The sequence below is a fragment of the Haemaphysalis longicornis genome, unplaced genomic scaffold (assembly GCF_048455015.1).
Source record: "Haemaphysalis longicornis isolate Haplotype H1 unplaced genomic scaffold, Haemaphysalis longicornis Haplotype H1 scaffold_8, whole genome shotgun sequence".
NCBI classification, from domain to species: domain Eukaryota; kingdom Metazoa; phylum Arthropoda; class Arachnida; order Ixodida; family Ixodidae; genus Haemaphysalis; species Haemaphysalis longicornis.
In genome coordinates this window covers 152,838,365-152,857,904 of record NW_027526445.1, presented here as the reverse complement: position 1 = coordinate 152,857,904, position 19,540 = coordinate 152,838,365, and the positions used below count along the sequence as shown (strand labels likewise).

The 19,540-nt window shown below is 46.6% G+C and overlaps 1 protein-coding gene across 2 annotated transcripts in view; it reads left to right on the top strand.

Moving 5' to 3' along the window:
* The window catches only part of LOC144148170 (barrier-to-autointegration factor-like), a 164,240-nt gene that overhangs the window by 142,795 nt on the left and 1,905 nt on the right, over nt 1-19,540 (top strand). Inside the window, exons 3-4 of one of the 2 annotated variants that reach the window (XR_013317989.1) lie at nt 11,065-11,168; nt 18,267-18,281. Coding sequence is in view for 1 of the 2 variants with exons in the window: in XM_077679750.1 (XP_077535876.1) it covers nt 18,278-18,403 (126 nt within the window). In the remaining variant the exon portion in view is untranslated. Of the gene's footprint in view, nt 1-11,064; nt 11,169-18,266; nt 18,404-19,540 lie in introns of those variants that run through there. The other variant, XM_077679750.1, reaches the window with a different exon arrangement.

The following is a 19,540-nucleotide window of genomic DNA, read 5'->3' as shown; positions in this document are numbered from 1 at the left end:
TTTCAACCGCTATCGTATTTAGACTGCGGGCATTCGAAAGTTTTGGCATGCTCATTTTGGTCTTTTGGTCTTCTAAGCTTGTCTTTTTTTTTCTATGGGGGGGGGGGGGTACCTTTATTTTCTTTACTGATATTGGTTTGTTCGTCTTGCATTTCGTTCGGCTTTCTTTGCCGAGGTATATTTCCGTGCTCTGTTTAAATTCTGGGAACTCATTTTTAGCTTGTGTAACCCGCATTTTTGTATCACGTAAGTATTCTGCCTATGAGCAATACTCTTCTTTTGTCATTGCAACTAAACCACTCCCTTCTGTAAGGCCCTAAGAAACTGATGGTACTAAAATAAATAAATAAATAAATAAATAAATAAATAAATAAATAAATTTCATCAGCGTTATGCGCGGTAGCAGTTAGAAAGCGGCCACTTCGTGCATTGCTTCGTATTATATAACTAGTATGGCTGTCACGTCGTTTCGCTTCGGCATCTGCCAACCCTCGGCGGCCACCCAATGCTGAGCAAAGCGTTGCATTAATTCGTGTCACTTTTTTCACGCCTCCAAGGTGCTTGGAATGTACTTGAGCTTAGAGAAAGGCAGGACGCGCTTTGTTCTGTGGTTGAAGGAGGCTAGCGGCGCCAGTAACAAGCAGGCGAATGACTCCCACCAGAGCTTACACGACTGGAGCCAAGAGTTTATGTAAGACTGTATGAAATAGATCAGGCCGGACCGTGCTGCGAACTCTTAGTTCGTGAGTCGCACCTGACGTGAGGCGGAGAAGACGGTGTAGGCATTCTTCGCTTTCATCCTCCATCTCGAGGGACCGCATCATCACTGGACCATTCCCCCGTTCAGCCTACTTGCCCTTCACTCTAAAAAAAAGGGTAGAAAAAAGGAGGAAATCGAGGGTTTTCTCCCCCGGACCAGCGAGATTCTCCCTTTAGCTCGTTACACGTAGCGCCCTCTGTACGGCCTCTACGAAACACCGAAACGGGGGAGGAAATATTCTCCCCTGTCGTCTGCAATCTTCTGTCGGCGCCGACGCCGAAAACGAAACCGTTCATCGTTGCACCGTGGCTTTCGCCGATCGGGCGCATACGACGACTACGAGCAACACCGCCCCTGCGGTGTGCTGCTTGCGTGTTTTCTCGGCGTCTTTTTTTAATATTATTACTATGTGCTCGCCACGCTACCGCACGGCTCGCGACCCGTGCGTTTGAAGCACATTCTGTGGGAACCGCTGCATGCTTGCTGTGTGCGACTCGCCTGCGGCCTGTTGAATGTCACCACTGCATTTGTAGACGTTTTATACTTACGCCCAGGGGTAAAAGAGGTCAGCGATGATAGTAAACTGCCCCCTTTTTCGTCAACGAGCACGGACAGGAGCATATTGACACATCAGTTACCAAAAACAAAAGGCCCCCATTCGGTAACAGCTTGGCTTAATGGTTGCCAGACTAGCGGTGAAGGCGAGGCAATGACTGTCATTACCCACGATCGCGCTCACAACGAGAAAATCCGTCGGCTAAACGTCGTCGTGTTTCGTCGCCGCACAAAGATCGGACTGCAGCTACTGTGATTTTGGTTATCAAACCAGATATTTTGAATTTGGATAGCGGAGCATGGCTATCTCTGCCTGCATATATTTTTTTCCCTTGCCCGCCGCGCTTGCCCAGGGGCTAAGGCGTTGTGCTTAAGCCCAAGGACGCGGGTTCCCAGCCGCTTTTCTGATAGAGGCGAAAAGAGAAAACGCTTGTGTGTTCGAGATTTCGGCGCAAGTTTAAGATACCTGAGTTGTTAAAATTAATCCGGAGCGCTACACTATGGCGCTTGTCCCGTTGCCGGTGGAGCGTCGGCACGTTAAACATCATAATCAATCAATCAATGTTTTTTAACTTGCCGTTTTGGTGGGAGGGGTGTGACAGGCACTGAGCGGGCTTTTTATCTGTTGACACCCTATGCCTATCAGAACAGCCGAGAAAGTAGCTCAAAACTGTAGCATTTACTCCTACCCTGGCCCCTCCGCGCGCCCATTATTCTGCTTCCATTTTGTGAGCGTTTTTTTCCCTGCTGTCCACGCTAACTTTCCGAATCTCGATTATAGTTTTACATAAGTAGCGCGCTATAAAATGGCGCAAACACAGCGCTAACCCAACGTGCTGTACGTTTGCACAGCTATTTGCTCAGCGCAGCATGTCGCGCCCAGGGGTAAATACAAATTTAATTCTGGCGCTAGTTCACTCAAATCATGCAGGCGGCTGCAAAGGCTAGTCAAAAATTGAAAACGCCAGATGTCCGCCTTTTCAAAGCGAGATTGTAGCGGTGCTTGCCGCAACGAACAAACACTGCAACATATGCGCCTCAGTAACACCCGTGGTCTTGCCTCAATTTCACAGCTGAGCTACGCGACAGCAAGTGACTCAAAAACAACAACTGACTGACTCAAAAACTGACTCAAAAACTTCGCTCGCGTTTTTACAGGTGGAAATGAAGAGCAGATGAAAGTAGGCGCGTTGCCGATGGAGAAACAGCCGGCCAGCAAGCGTCGTAAACCGCCGGCGAAGCCTTCACGTTAACAGGGGCGATCCTAGCGGTAGCTTTTGTCCCTGATTGAAACTTCGGCCGGAGTTTCGTGTCCAGAAAAGCATTGAAGGACTCTGACATAGCCTACTGTCAAATCTGTGCGTCAAACCAAAGCCTACGCAAGTACTGTATAGCGAGCGAGATGCAAGGCGTACCTGCACAGTTGGTCTGTTTACGCTACTTTTTATTGGTATTTCTAACCTTTTTTTTCAAACTTTTTTTGTTTTGTCTTCGTGTTCTTTTTGAAACTGTATAAGATGGATATTTTTGATTTTGTCAGATCATTTTACTGAAACTTCTATTTATCCGATTTTTTTCTTATTTTTTGGTTTTCCAAAATTTTGTCAGACCAGTAATTTCCGTTCGCGCTATTATAACGACGAATATAGTATAACTTCCGCCAAATCGGCATTTGTGGAAATGCAGGGCGTTTCACGGTTCGCTCGTCTTCGCCATTTTTTTATTCGTATTTCGAACGTTCTTTTGTGGGCTTTTTTCTTTTATTCTTCGATTTTGGGGGAGATGTATAGGATGCATACGTTTGATGTTGCCAGACCTTTTACAAATTTTTTTTCTTATTTTTTAGTGTTTCAAAATTCTGTACGACGAATTATCTATCCATTTACGGCAACATGACATGCGCAAAATCTGCAGTTTTCTGGAAATCCAGTCCGTTAGAAGGCCCCGGCTGGGGGGAACTCGCCAAAGAACGCTACGCATTAAAAAAAAGTAACAGCGCGCAGCTGGAGGGGACGGGTGAACGCGGGGATTCCCCGTCGTTCGCGGGGATTCCCCGCTGTGGGGGTCGGAGTCTCACTAAGCGAGAAGAGTCTGGCATAATACTGGCACGCGGCGCGATAAAAGATTCTCCAAACTCTCATCGTAGACAATGATCCGCCATGGCTCCTCCTCTCCTCTTCAGACCTCTCTCAACGGTGTTCCAAACTCTCCTAACTAAGCGGACGAAACGGAAACACTTAGAAAGCCTCCCAAACGATTGCAATGTTGAAATGGATTTGTCTTCTACATCGAAAGACGAAAACTAACACCGGAGTGGGCTAAAATTTAGTTGGAAATGCCGGGAGGGAGTTTTGCTTTTGGAGAGAGAACTGAACGAAGAGGAGAAGGGCGGGGGAGGGCAACGTATGGTGAAATGTCTGATAAGGTCGAAATGTCGTTTGGAGTCGCTCCCTTAGCTGCTGGCATAACATAACCTTCGCCGCCGCGACAGGCGAGAGACGTTGCGCGCCGGCAGAACGTGGAGTAATCGCTCACTCCCAGTCGCCACGGAAGGCAGGCGCCTCGAACGTTCGCCGCATCAAGGTACAGCCCGCCTATTCATCGAACAACCTCCTCAGAACATTGTTCTTCGTACAAGAGCGGCAGTAAGTACATGTGCACTTCCTCCTCTTCGACCGTGAAACATTCGCATTAATTTGTATTTTTTGTTAAGTATACAGTCACTCGTACAGAAGAGTGGACACGAAGCGGGGATTCGTTAAATGCTTCAGCATTTTATGTGGTCTTAAAGGTGGAAGCGCTCACACAACAGGAACGAAAGAAGAAAAAACAGACGACACGGAGCTAACTCCCAACTGTTTGTTTATTGAAAAGAAACACAGATATGTGCTTTCAACATCTCCCGTGGTGCGTGCGTCTCGCCCAAGATAAAATCGTGAAAGCCACTTTTTACAGGGAATTAATATTGGTGTACATGCGACAATCGTAGTATAAGGGCATAAAAACCGCAAAAGCATAACATATCAAGACACCGCTACGATCGCAATGAGTACGTGGCACAGCTAAAATTATTCTTTCACTGTAATAAAAATTGACGGGGCACTAACATATCTATCTCCGGACTTTTTAATGCGAAATGCTTCTATCAGCTCTCGAGTGGTTTTATCTGGATGCCGTGACAAAACTGCGGTATCGCAGAAGATGGGCGAACACCCATGCGTGGTGCAGTATTCCCATAGTTGTAGCCCTGCTTTGATTTTTCACCTTTTTTACGTTCTTGCAGACGTATGCTTAAACACCGCCCAGTTTGTGCTGCATAGATGTGGCCACGCGTTATCGGTATCAGATAAACAACACACGTTGCACAGCGCACGAAGGGGGAAGTATGTTTCACTTTGAATGCTCGCCTTCTTGACGGCTTCTCACTGGGAAATGACATTCTGTCTATTTTGCCGCATAACTTGGTCAGTTTGTTTGGGGCCGGGAAAACCACGTCCACGTCATACCGGTTAGCAACATTTTTTTAACCCGTGCGACGACTTGTGCATATACGGACTGAGAGACAGGTTTTTTACAATTATTTTATTTTCCTCATTACCCCAATCTGATATCGCGCCTTTTATTAACTTTTCGCGCCTTCTTTTATATATGGCGAATGACAGATTGCGAAAAACCAGCCCTATGTGGTCTTTCTAGCTGGCTTGTGAAACTACTGGATAGTGAAACTACTGGTATAGATGTATTAAATCTGCAACGAAAATTGTTTCCGACCTCACAGGATATACGGTATCATGTCGCACCGAATGCAAGAGTTTGAGCTCACGAATTTGCACCCGTATTATTTTTACCACGCGTGAATTTTAAAGCTCTGAATGTTAATGAAATCTTAGTCCATCTGAGCCCGAGTAAATTAATAGTACGAGAGAGTTGTGAGTCTATTTGAGTTCGGAATTTATTTTGAGAGTTCAGTCCATTTTCAGTTCTGAGTTCATTTTGAGTTTCAGTACATTTTCAGTTCTGAGTACATTTTGAGTTTGGGTAGGTTTTGAGTTTTGAGTACATTTTGAATTTGTGTACATTTTTAGTTCCGAGTACATTTTGAGTTTGAGTACATTTTGAATTCTGGGTACACTTTGAGTTTGAGTACATTTCGAGTTGTGAGTACATCTTGAGTTTTGAGTACATTTTGAGTGCTGAGTGCATTTGGACTTTTGAGACCGAGTGAGTTCTGAGTTTTTTGCTCACTGTGAGTTTGAGTTTGAGTGAGCGCAGATGTGCTGCTCAGCAGTGAGTCTGAGTTTGAATGAGTGGTGATTCGAAAATAAATTTGTGAGTGAGTTTGAGTGAGCCGCGCCAACTTTGCCGAGGTATGGATTTCGCGCCTTTATTAACTTAAGGATTATCTTGCTAATGACAGATTGCGAAAAACCAGCCCGTTTTAGTCTTTCTAGCTGGCTTGTGAAACTACTGGATATTTTTTCGGTGCACGATTTTGTGAGGGATGCTCGCAGACAAGAAACACCGATCCCCATTTTTAGGATCTTTGAGTGCCCGGAATTGATGTCTACTATGGGCTTCTTTGAACGCGGGAAGTAGAACCAGCATATATGTTTTTCTTCTCTATACAGCCTCAGACCCAAAAACTGTAATTCATGTTCCTTTGGTAACTCAACTGTAAAGCTCAGACCACAGCCATACCGTTTAAAAGGGTTCAAAACCTGAGTCGCCTTTTGGTCCAGGACTCCATGCTGGTGTTCCGACCCCAGCTCTCTACTCAGGACGTCATGCTACAACTAAAACACCACATAGTAGATGCTCGATTCAGTTCCACACATAACAACAAGGCGATCTTGGGCCTTGATTTAACGCGAGCGTTCGACTCAGTTAGCCACTTGGCAATTCTGGAAGGAGTAGCCGCGGCTGGAGTCGGTGCGCGAACATACAACTACATTTTTAATTTCCTCACGGGTCGAACAGCAACACTCACCCTTGGACAATTGACTACACCCCTGATCCCCCTCGGTAGCAAAGGTTCCCCCCAAGGATCGATTCTTTCCCCCTTTCTGTTTAATATTGCCCTACGAGGTCTACCTCCGCTCCTCGATGCCATCCCCGGCCTACACCACAGCATATACACCGACGACATCACGTTGTGGGTTACTAGAGGATCTGATAGTCACATCCAAGATACCCTCCAAACGGCAACTGATGTCGTCGAAGCGTATGCTGCCTCTCGTGGTCTGTCCTGCTCCCCAACAAAATCAGAGATTCTTCTATACAGACCTAAGAGACCAGGAAAACAGCCACCTTCCCCACTCCTTCTCATCCAAATAACTACCTCTAATGGCCAACCCATCCCAATAGTTGACTGCATCAACATTCTAGGTCTCCGTATACAGGCAAACGGATATAATGTAGATATTCTCCGTGCCCTAGAAAAAGGGGTTTACCAGACTACACGACTCATCTCTCGCATAGCTACCAAACATCGAGGAGTGAAAGAAAACAATCTAATACGTCTTGTACAAGCCTTCGTCATCAGTCGTATAGCATATGTCACCCTCTTCCTAAACCTCAAAGTCAGCGAAACGCACAAAATTGAAGCTATGATACGTAAATCTTACAAATAGGCTTTAGGTCTCCCCGTTACACTCTCAACAGACAAACTACCCTCGCTCGGTCTGCAAAATGCACTAGACTAAATCATCGAAGCCCAACGGGTCTCGCAACTTGAGCGACTTACAAGGAGTGACACTGGACGCCACATTCTTCAGAGTGTTGGCCTCAGTCAACCCACCATCTCTGACACCTATGTCAACATTCCCTCAGTCATTCGAGACCAACTGGTAACCCAACCCCTCCTTAAACACATGCACCCGATTCATAACGAGGAAAGGCGGAGAGCCAGAGCACAGGCTTTACACAAGCAACATTCCTCCAACCCACACGTAGCCTACGTGGACGCTGCGGAATACCCAGGACGCGAAGCCATTGCAGCGGTCGCAGTTAGTTCATCTCACCTCACACTAGCCGCCCTCTCCTTCCCTATTCAATTTCCAACCGTAGGCGAAGAAATGGCTATCGCTCTTGCCATTATTTCCAGCCCTAAAGTTACTACTATAATAAGCGACTCCAAATCGGCCATTACCAATTACTCCAACGGGCGAGTTGACCCCCGAACTTTACGCCTACTCCTGCCGGCACGCCCATTACCGAAAGGAAAAATATATATCGTTTGGGCACCGGGCTACTCCGAACTCCCAGGAAAGGAATTAACACACGAGGTTGCTCGAGAACTGGTAATCCGAGAGCCCAGTGACGCTGCAGAATCTCCTCAGCCGTTCTTCTATAGGGACCACCTCTTGACCTACCCATCGGTACTCGATCACTACCGACTGTCCATTGCTCGCTTCCCACCACCCGAACCCCCTCTCCCGCCGCCACGCTGTTTTATGGCGCCAACTTCAAACATCCAATTTCCCACCCCGGCCCTCCTATCACTCTATTACCCCGAGTTGCACTCTAACCTATGCCCTCTTTGCCATAAATACGCAGACCTATCACATGTCATTTGGTCCTGTGATGAAAACCCCTCCAAACTCTTAAAAAGCACCCCATTTTATTACGAAGTACGAAAGAGGAGCAGTGGGAGGCCGCGCTGCTCAGTACAGACCATATGACCCAGGTCTCACAAGCCCAGGTGGCCGAAGACGCCGCAGATCTACATGAATCCTGCCGTCGCCGAAAGGACACTGAAGTCGACCTGAAAATGGTCCCACCCGTGGCAACAATAAAGTTTAATCTGATCTGATCTGATCGAATCACCACTCACTCAAACTCAGACTCATTGCTGAGCAGCACATCTGCGCTCACTCAAACTCACAGTGAGTGTAAAACTCAAACTCACACGGTCTCAAAACCCAAAAGTACTCAGAACAAAAAATGTACTCAAACTCAAAATGTACTTAAAATCAAAATGTACTCAAAACTCAAAATGTATACCTCAAACTCAAAATGTATTCAGAACTCAAATGTACGCAGAACTCAAAATGCACTCAAACTCAAAATGTACTCAAAACTCAAAATGTACTCAAACTCAAATTTTACCTTAGAGAAAGTAAGTGGGCTGGTTGGTGCAGGTTAAAAATGTGGGAAACTAGCAATATGAGCCGCCTGCAAGAAATAAAACTTGGTTGTTAGTAAGCGCCGTGTGTTTGTCTTCTACTTTACGTCCTGTCCTTCCGCGCTGTTTCTCACATTTTCAAAATGTACTCAGAACTCAAAATGTACTCAAACTCAAAATGGACTCAAAACTCAAATTGTACCTTAGGGAGGAGTAAGTGGGCTCGTTGGTGCATGTTAAAAATGTGGGACACTAGCAATATAAGCCGCCTGCAAGAAATAAAACTTGGTTGTTAGTAAGCGCCGTGTGTTTGTCTTCTACTTTACGTCCTGTCCTTCCGCGCTGTTTCTCACATTTTCAAAATGTACTCAGAACTCAAAATGTACTCAAACTCAAAATGTACTCAAAACTCAAAATGGACTTTAAACTCAAAATGTACTCAAACTCAAAATGGACTCAAAACTCAAAATTAACCCAGAACTCAAAATGGACTGAAAACTCAAAATGAATTCAGAACTCAAATGGACTCACAACACTTTCGTGCTAGGAATTTACTCGTGCTCAGATGGACTCATATTTCATTAACATTCAGAGTTTTAAAATTCACGCGTGGTAAAAATATTACGGGTGCAAATTTGTGAGCTCAAACTCTCGCATTCGGTGCGACATGATACCGTATCTCCTGTGCGGTCGGAAACAATTTCCGTTGCATATGTTAGGTTAGGTTAGGTTAGGTTAGGTTAGGTTAGGTTACTTCTGCGCGTACGTAAGAGGCATATCAGCACAATAGTTCCTAAGCTGTTTCATTGTACGCAGGCTTGTTGACGGATGTTATGTGCTGCAATGTATGGAACCAACTACGCTTTCAAGGTGGCGTGCCAACAATTCACAAGCACAATTATATCTATATTGCACTGAATAAGACTTCTTTACTTAACTGGTCATTATTCAGTGCCATGATTTCGAAAGGCTCCATCCGATTTACCTTCTTTCACCGCCCGCGACCACTATTTTGATACCCAACTCGCCCTATCGGCATCACTGAATTTTAACCCAATCTGTGACTAGCCATGACTATATCATGATGATAGGAGGACGCATTTCTTTATTTATTCCACGCGAGTTCCCTCATCGAGACCTTTAACTTGATACACAACAAGCCCTATTGGCGCCACTTAAAATTTTCACTCAATCTATGACTCACCGTGGCGATCTCATAGCTATAACCAGAAATCATTTTTATATTTGTACCACGTGATTTCCCTCAAAGATGCATTTGATACCCCACACACCCTAGCAGGATCATTCGGAATTTTATTCAAATCTGGCTAACCATGACTCTCATGACTGTAAGCAGGACGCATTATTTATACGCCCCACGTGATTCCCCTAATTGAAACCTTGAATTTGAACCCCGCGTGGTTTAGCGACCTCACCTTGAATTTTTAACCTAATCTATGACTCACCATGACTATCTCATGCTTAGAACCACGAAGCCCTTTTTTGCTTGTCTCACGTGATTCCCCTCATCAAGATCGTTAATTTGATACTCTATACGCCCGGGCGGGGTCACTTCTAATTTTACCTCATTTTAAGCCTCGCCATGACTATCTGATGACTATAACCAGGAAGCATTTTTGTATTTGTCCCACGTGATTCCCCTCATCGAGACCATTAATTTGATACCCTACACATTCTAGTGGCATGAATTTGAATGTTAACCCAAACAATGACTAACCATGACTATCTCATGATATAGCCATACCGCATTTATGTTTCATGTGATTTCCCTCATTGATTGCAACCTTCAATTTGATGCTCCGCACACCCTAGTGGCATAATTTTGAAATTTAACCCTAGCCTCTACTTTTTCTTTGCACCTGGTAATGCTTACTGTGTACTTTGCATTTTGTACCATTTGTATTATCATTGTTGTCTAAATGTTTATCCTTGGTACCCTTTTTTTGGCTGCGTTGTTTATTATACCTTGTACGCCGACCCCCTTATGTAATGCTTTTCGGCCTTTAAGGTGGAATAAATGAAATTAAATGAAATGAAATTTATGACCCGTTATGACTATGTCATATGATAATGAGGAAGAATTCCTGCATTTGTCCCACGTGATTCCCCTCATCGAGACTTTTAATTTATACGCCATGCGCCCTAGCGCTATGAATTTGAATGTTAGCCCAATCTATGACTAGCCATGACTAGGTCATGATATAACCATAACGCATTTTTGTCCCACGTGATTCCTCTCATCTAGACCTTGAATATGATTCTTCACACGCCCCCGCGAGATCGTTTTGAATTTTAAACCAATCTATGTCTTATTAAGACTGCCTGATGACTATACACAGGAAGCACTTTTTAATTTACCTCGCGTGATTCCATTAATCGGGACCCTTAACTTGATACTTTACACGCCTTAGCAACATCAGTTTGAATTTTCACACAATCTATCTCATAATGCGGTCATTATTCTATCTTAACAGGCGTCGCCCAGTCGATTCAGTTGACAACTCATTTGAAACAGCGGAGGGGACAGCCGCTGTTCCTTCTGGTGCTCACCTCTTCACCTCACGCTCACACCTGGCGCTCACCTCTTCTTTTTTGACCCTAAGAGATCAAACCGTTAACAGAAGCAGGCGAACAACCAGCAAGCAAGCGCCACCGTGTGCTTCCCGCCACCCTCTCTCACCTTCGTAGAGGGTCTATCAAGAGGAAAAGGTGAGATAATCTTTTTTATGACCCCCCCCACCTCCCCACCAACTGATCATGCGCATCGCGAAGGCTGCCGTACCTGTAGGTAACCTGAATTGCGAGCCGAAAGCGACACATGAAACTTAACAGCCAACCATAGCTGCCTCCTATAGCAACTCATGTGTACTCGATCAGAACTCAAAATGGACTCAAAACTCATATGCACTCAGAACCCAAAATGGACTGAAACTCAAAGTGTACCCAAAACTCAAAATGTACTCAGAACTAAAAATGTACTCAAAACTCAGAATGTACTCAAAATATACTCAGAACTCAAAATGAACTCAAAATGTACTCAAAACTCAAACTGTACTCACTCAAAATGTACTCAGAACTCAAAATGTACCCAGAGCTCAAAATGTACTCAAAACTCAAAATGTACTCAAACTCAAAATGTGCTCAGGACTCACTCTTAGGCGTACTCAAACTCAGTCGGGCTCAAACTCACTGAAGCTCAAACTCACTATGCTACACTAGCATCGCGCTCACTCAAACTCACTCACCCCTGAGTTTGAGTACAATTAAGTCTGAGTGAGTGGACTCATGAGTGAGTCCGGCTTCCTCTAGCAAAATCAGATTGGGGGAACGAGAAATACACGCATCGATCATGAAGGAGTACAATGTTATACCTTTAGATCATTAACCGCTTCCAGGTATATACATTCAGATCGTTCCCAGATGAGTTTACTTCGTGCGTAAAAAATCGCCGCATGGATTCGTTCTACCATTGAGATTGGGTCTTGGAAGGTTGGACGATCGATTGCACGCATTTTCCTTAGACTGAACAAAGCTTGCGCGCTTTTCTCAACTTTCTTTGGGAAGGGATGGTAGATATTTTCCAGCTTACCGCTAGCCTGGATGCCAGGCTTTGAGCAGGTGCGCGTGATACAAAAGAAAAGAAAAAGTGCTACGAGTTGTGCCGCGCCTCCGCCAGATGGCGCCACGGGTCCCGCGACCGATAGAAGACGCACTGAAACATCCCCCTCGCGAGGGGCACGATCAAATGCAGAGCATTTCCAGGGCCGCCCGACGTTAAGTAGTTTGCGTTACGTTAATGTTGTTGCACTTGTGGCAACTACTGACGAGAGAGCGCTCGTCAGCAGTAATTTGAATGAGTCAAGGATATAAGGCGCGTTCGTAGCCTCCCAATCTGTGTCGGCTGTGTGGCGCAGTGGGTAGAGCGCCATGTACAGCCGGTAAAAGGCTTGTCTATAACACAGCTTTCGTACTCTCAGCCCTGTCCTTCGCCGCCGGAGCGGGATTTGAATAAAACTACTGCGAAATTCTGGTCTTAGCCCTTCGCTTTTGCCTCCGACATGTTTGGAACGAGTATGTAAAAAATTATGCCCACCTCCCCTCGCGGGAACCCTGGTGTGATGCGACGCTGAGGGGGTTCCAGAGTACAAGCGCAACGGAGAGCGACCGTCGACCGAAAGGCCGCCGGAGCGCGGAACACCGGTTATATGCGCAGCGCCGAAGGAGAGGAGACCGCGGAGAGAGAGGGCGTTGCACATGCGCACAGCACGCGCAGCCCCGAGCGCAGCGGACAACGGACGCCGCACGCAGGAGAGGCGCAGCTGTGCGGACAACGGACGCCGCACGCAGGACAGGGAAGTCCGCCGGAGCGCGGAACACCGGTTATATGCGCAGCGCCGAAGGAGAGGAGACCGCGGAGAGAGAGGGCGTTGCACATGCGCACAGCGCGCGCAGCCCCGAGCGCAGCGGACAACGGACGCCGCACGCAGGAGAGGCGCAGCTGTGGGGACAACGGACGCCGCACGCAGGACAGGGAAGTCCGCCGGAGCGCGGCACACCGGTTATATGCGCAGCGCCGAAGGAGAGGAGACCGCGGAGAGATAGGGCGTTGCACATGCGCACAGCGCGCGCAGCCCCGAGCGCAGAGGACGACGGACGCCGCACGCAGGAGAGGCGCAGCTGTGCGGACAACGGACGCCGCACGCAGGACAGGGAAGTCCGCCGGAGCGCGGAACACCGGTTATATGCGCAGCGCCGAAGGAGAGGAGACCGCGGAGAGAGAGGGCGTTGCACATGCGCACAGCGCGCGCAGCCCCGAGCGCAGCGGACGACGGACGCCGCACGCAGGAGAGGCGCAGCTGTGCGGACAACGGACGCCGCACGCAGGACAGGGCCGCCGGCAAGAGATGCTCAGCGTCGCATCTAAAAACCTGTCGTCATTCAGTGTATGCACAAGACAGGTTAAAAAATGTTGCTAACAGGTACGTATGACGTGGAGTGGTTTTCTCGGCCCCAAACAAACTGACCAAGTTATGCGGCAAAATATACAGAATGTCATCTCTCAGTGAGAAGCCGTGAAGAACACGAGCATGCCAAGTGAAACATACTTCCTCCTTTGTGCGGTGTGCAACGTGTGCTGTTTATCTGATACCGATGACATGTGGCCACATTCTTGCAGGACAAACTGGGCGATGTTTAAGCATACGTCTGCAATAACGTAAAAAAGTTGAAAAATCAAAGCAGGGCTCCCAACTACGGGAACACTGCACCACGCATGGGTGTTCGCCTATCTTCTGCGATACCGCAGTTTTGTCACGGCATCCAGATAAAACCACTCGAGAGCTGATAGAAGCATTTCGCATTAAAAGGTCCGGAGATAGATATGTTAGTGCCCCGTGAATTTTTATGACAGACAAAGAATATTTTTATCTGTGCCACTCATTGCGATCGTAGCGGTGTCTTGATACGTTATGGTTTTGCTGTTTTAATGCCCTTACCCTTCGATAGTCGCGTGTACAGCGGTATTAATACTGTATGAAGTGACTTTCATGATTTTATCCTGGGCGAGACGAACGCACCACGGGAGATGTAGAAAGTATATATTTGTGTCTCTTTTCAATAAACAAACAGTTGCGAGTTAGCGCCGTGTCGCCTCTGTTTTTTCTACTTTCGTCCTTGTTGTGTGAGCGCTTCCACCTTCAAGATGAACAGCTATCAACTAGCCCAATTGTCAGTTCTACCACATTTGTATGTGGAATCCACGTGAAACGGCGTACGTCCCTCTGTACCCCTCGATGTGTTAAATTTTAGTCACGCGAGACAAAGCTGATAATAAAAAACACTAAAGCGTTGATCTTTTCGTGTAAAACAGTTTTTATTGCCCCTGAAAAAATATCGCCCCGTCAGTGCGTTTGTATACAACTGGGAAGTTGACTTCTAATGGGATCGGTGTGTCACTTTATGGAAACACATTTCTTTTTATGGAAGTATTTAATAACAAGCCTTGATGGCGGCGTACTTTGACATCAGACTGCTTATATTGCCACTGAAAAAATAACTCAGCGTTTGACGCTGACGTCTTCTCAACAATGCATTTCTGTCTAATGGTGAAACCAACTTTAAAGGAACTTGGTTGCTACTACTACTACTAAGTGGATCGATGAAAAAGGAAAAGAAATGGACTGGGGATATTATTGAGCCCATCTGGGGGCTTACCGGCATACAACCCAGTCCGGGGGGTAGGGAATATAGAAGGGGATGAATAGAATAGGGTAGAGAAAAAAGGGGATAGGTAAAGAGAAAAGTTGAGGCGCCGCGAGGAAAAGAAGCGTTGCCACAGTCACTGGGGGCCACCGAGCACAGTACACATCACAAACACAGGTTCTGGCGTCATGCTGCGTCCGGGAGAAGTTCTCGACGGGAGAGGTGGAGCGTAGAGGCGAGGCTGTGCTGCGAAGAGTCGTGCGCGGAGGTCCGAAGTGTGGGGAGCTTGCTGGGGGAAGTTCGAGGCAGACGAGCGGTTACTGCCGAGCGGGAGCAGGCGCTCGACGGCCCCACGCAGCAGAGCGCGCGCCGCCCAAACAAAACACCCATGGATCGCGACGCGTGGCCGGCATAATCGCGATACCGCCCCGGCCGCGCAGGAGCGAACGAAAAACACGTCCGCACCCCACGACATTGGTGTTAATAAGTTCCTTATTAAAGGCCCGAGGCCATTAAGGCTTTTATATCAGACTGCTTATATTGCCCCTTAATAAATGTGTTTCCAGCAATGCGTTCGGGTATAGCATCCAAGCCGGCTTTTAATTGTCTTTGTGTACAACAAAGTTGTTTACGTATTTGTCTGGCATTTTCCAGTTGAGAGTTTCGCGATTTTTTTTCACTGAGGGAAAACGGCTTAAATGCCAATATATCACCCAGTTAGCCAACTAAAACTGCGTAGGGTGCACTTGCTTTCAAATACAAGGAGCGCACCTTAATTTCCACAGAGTACGTGCAAGTTGATTTTATAGTGTATTCGTGCCTATGGAACTCTCTGGTATTTTGGTAAATTTTGATGCACTGTGTTTTTCATTCATTTACCTTAAAGGCTCTCATATGCGTTTTAGGGATGGGGGTGAAACGAAATAACATAAAAACAGGGCAACAATGGAAATACAATTACAGACATATTTCAATCGAAATCCATAGTTGCGCTATAAAGGCACACAAAAAAAAAGGGGCGGCAGTTGTCAAATTCCAACATGCCTATGTACAAGATCGAAAAAGAACACAAACATGAGAAAATGATTTGTACAATTTATACATTGAGGAATAATGGTGACTCTTATGAATGAGTCGTGGTTAATGAGGGTGACGATGCTACCTGGGAGCTGATTCCAGCGACGATTATCAACTAAAGAGTGGCGAGGAGAAAAATAGGTTAGTACGCGCGAACAATGGCTGGGCCCAGAATGCATGATATTGACGAGAAAAAGCAAGGGTAGAAGGTTTTATGTGCGAGGAAGCGAAAGGATACGGGCCGCGGTGCTATAAGAAGCGGATAAAAGACTGAAGCCGGCGTTGTTGCAGTTAGGGATTTTAAGTTGCGGAGTACCTTAGGACCGCACAATGTCCGTCGGCGTCCACGCGCATAGCATTTACAATCGCAAAAAACCACACCGGCGCCGGCAGGATTCGAGCCTGTGTCTGTCGTCTTACCGATTGGGCTACGACCGTGAGTTAGTACCCGAGAGTCAAACGGCTCACTCCTTCGCCTGTAACGGTGCGGAGTACCTTAGGACCTCCCAATGTCCGTCCGCGTCCATCCGCGCGCACACAGGCATCAAGCGAAATTAGAAATTAGATTTGAGCCGTGAGTTGTAGTTTCCTTTAGGGAATAATCAAAGTGCAACTCACGGCTCAAATCAAATGACGGTCGGGGCGCAAATCGGATGTCACTCGGTGCGCAACTTGGATGTCATTTCGAGTCCCCGTGCTCCGCACCCTCGCCATCATCCACGGAGTGGAGATGATGCCATTTTTTTGCGTTTCTCCTACGCTTGATGTCCGTGAGTAAGTTCCTGAGAAGGAATCGGGCACGTTTATTTTGGAGTGCTTCAAGTTCGTTCTAGAGACACGAGTGACGGGAGTTCTAGATTACTGCTGCATATTCTTTAGAACTAGTGTTTGGTAGGTCAGAAGCTCTGTAGACGTGTTAGCTGATGGCAGATTACGTATAATAAGTTAGAGTGATTTAGATGCTTTGCTTGTTATTGCATCAATATGATCGTTCCAAGTTAGGTCAGATGTTATGTGGACCCCCAAGTATCTTACCATGATTACGGCTTGTATAGGCGCAATATTAAGAAAACGGTGACGGAGCTCTGACATGCTAGTTTTAGTAAATGTTATGACGTTCGTGCGTGCATTTTCGACGCGTTTATTTCCATCTGCCGATCCCTACACCATTTTATCAGTTGATTAAGGTCTGCGTGCGAGGATAAAGAATCTTGGGTGTTTGTATTTTGTCTATAAATAGCGCAGACATCCGCAAATAATCGAATAGTAGAACACATATTACTGTTACTATCGCTGATATATATTAAAAAAAATTGGCTCCAATTCACGTTGTGAAGGTGGTTGGAAAGCAAAGCTTTAAACGACACCCACAACAATTGCCCATGCGACGTCACTTGGATTCACACACGTGGCTCTACAAAGAGTGAAACCAGAGATTCTGCCACAGCTACCTGGAATCCGCTGGGGCGGCGTCCCGAACGCAGCAGCGTCGGCCACGGCAGGGCTAGAGCTGCGGACGCCACCGCTGTAACCCGGCCGTACGTTGGCGGAAAGAAAACAGAGGCGCGTCTTTCGAAGGGCGAGACAGCGGAACCTAGCCATCCTAATGTGCTAGCTAGGGACTACACCACCACGCGACACAAGCGCACACACCGAAATAATTCGGCATGTGAGCTTAGTGATTTCCATTTATACCGATTTTAACTAGTTACTTTAGTAAGTTCGAGAATTTCGAGAAAGATGGGGGGACTTTTATTATCGATTTTTTATCAGATGCAGTTGCCCCTTTCCCCTTTTGTAATACTTGTTAAAACACAACCGAATTAGTATTCACCAATTTAGAAAACGGAGCCCCATTCGTGACAACCACTGTAATAAAGGTAGTGTTTTCTCTAGCATCCAGATGTCTGTATGTGGTTTCTACATTATGTTTTTCCACCCTGCAAACCAATGCTTAAAGTATCTTTGCCGTAAGACCCCTTAATTCCGTCGGGTCCGGATTACCCAGGAGGCGCTGTCGAACAAGTTAATCAAGCCGTGCGAAGGAAGCGCGCAATGAAAGCTAAGCACGACAGAACAAGCCAAAAGCAACCGTCGCTAAAGCACACGACAAAGCCGCCTCTCCAACGCGGCCGCCGGCGCGAGCAAGAAGCTGCGCGCGGGGAAACGCCAGATAATATCGCCTTATCGCCGCGCCATCTACACTGTGCTCCGGCAGTGAAAACTGCCCTCCCCTCCTCATCCACGTTGGGAGTTTCTTGTCCCGCACGCTAAGAAGGTATCGTTGGCTGGAAGAGGTAGACAGCTTTTGCTTTAAAATCTAATCACCTAGCTATTTTTACTTGCGTTCGGAGTTTGAGGGCGAATTGAAGTTCGCGTTGGCTATTGAAATCAGTCAAATCGATATTTATACGTACGGGTATTACAAGAGCAAGGCTGGCACTGTGAGGGGTCATTGACGTTGGCCTGGTCACCCTTCGTTGCTGTAATTCGAGCCATAATTACCATTCACGGCCCTCTTTCTTGCAGCGAGAACAGCCATGTGGGGGATAGCAAAAAAGCACCGCAACTTCGGCTCGGAGCCAATGGGGGACAAGGCAGTCACAGAGCTCGCAGGTATTGATCCAGTCCTTGGCCAGCGATTAAAGGAGAAAGGCTATGCTAAGGTAACGAATGCTTTGTCGCCCCTGTGCCTGTTTTTTCAGACTGTAGTCTTTCTTGGGCTACTTAATCGCAAAAGTTTTGGTCCGTCTGTCTGTCTGTCTGTCTGTCTGTCTGTATGTATGTATGTATGTATGTATGTATGTATGTATGTATGTATGTATGTATGTATGTATGTATGTATGTCTGTGACTCGATGCAGCCACCCGGCTAGAGTAAAACAGAACCTCCGCAAGTCTTAACTACCCACAGCCAAATCTAAACGTCTAAATCCGGTGTCAATGTTCAAACTTCTCCACATTGTTGAACAAGAACAAGGCATTATGCAAATATAAGGCAGAAAATCAATACATGTGTTCCTCCGTTAAAAAATTCATGGATGCTTGGTTTTTGTGATTACAAATAAAATACTGCACCAACTGCAGAAAACAGCCGCCTACCGTTGCCCGCGCGACTATAGCTCCTGGCGGCATTTAAGAAATCAAACGGCAACAGAAACAAAAGGTTCCACTAGACAGGACCCACGTTTCGCTTGGAACGCTGGTGGAGTAGGGCAACGTGGTTCTATAAACGTTGTAGTATGGTGCCTCGATTCACGTGCCTCTCCGCCCTACGGCAGCGCTGGTGTCGAGGCACCCGGTTTGGAGCAGTGGAACGCGGTAAATTTAAATTGCCTTGAGCAAACTTTGGCGTGTTACCTTAGGAGGAACGAGACGGGATAGGAACAGCATCAGAGATGAGCAGGAAAGAGAAAAGAGGCACTTACTTGGCAGAGGCGCCAGTCGACTATCGTATTTCGTCGACATTTGCAACGAAAGGAGCAAAGACGCGGCCATTTTTTTTTTGTCGACTATTGCCTGTGAGGCTTTTCAGGGGCACGCTGTGCACTCTACAATATTCTGGGCATTTTCGCGACAGCGAACGCTGTGCGGAGCACGAGTTGGATTCGGTATTTATTATTTAGTACAAAGTTTGAATAAAATTCTCCGAGATCCTCCTGTTTACTTTTCAATCTAGCTGATCAATTAGCCTTAGAATGACGAAGAAGCAGATCCGAAACGTCTTTGCACTTTCTGACTTGGTAAGTGACGCCATTGCTTTTCCTTTGACCTGGCGAACTTTCGTTGAACTTTTGACTAGAT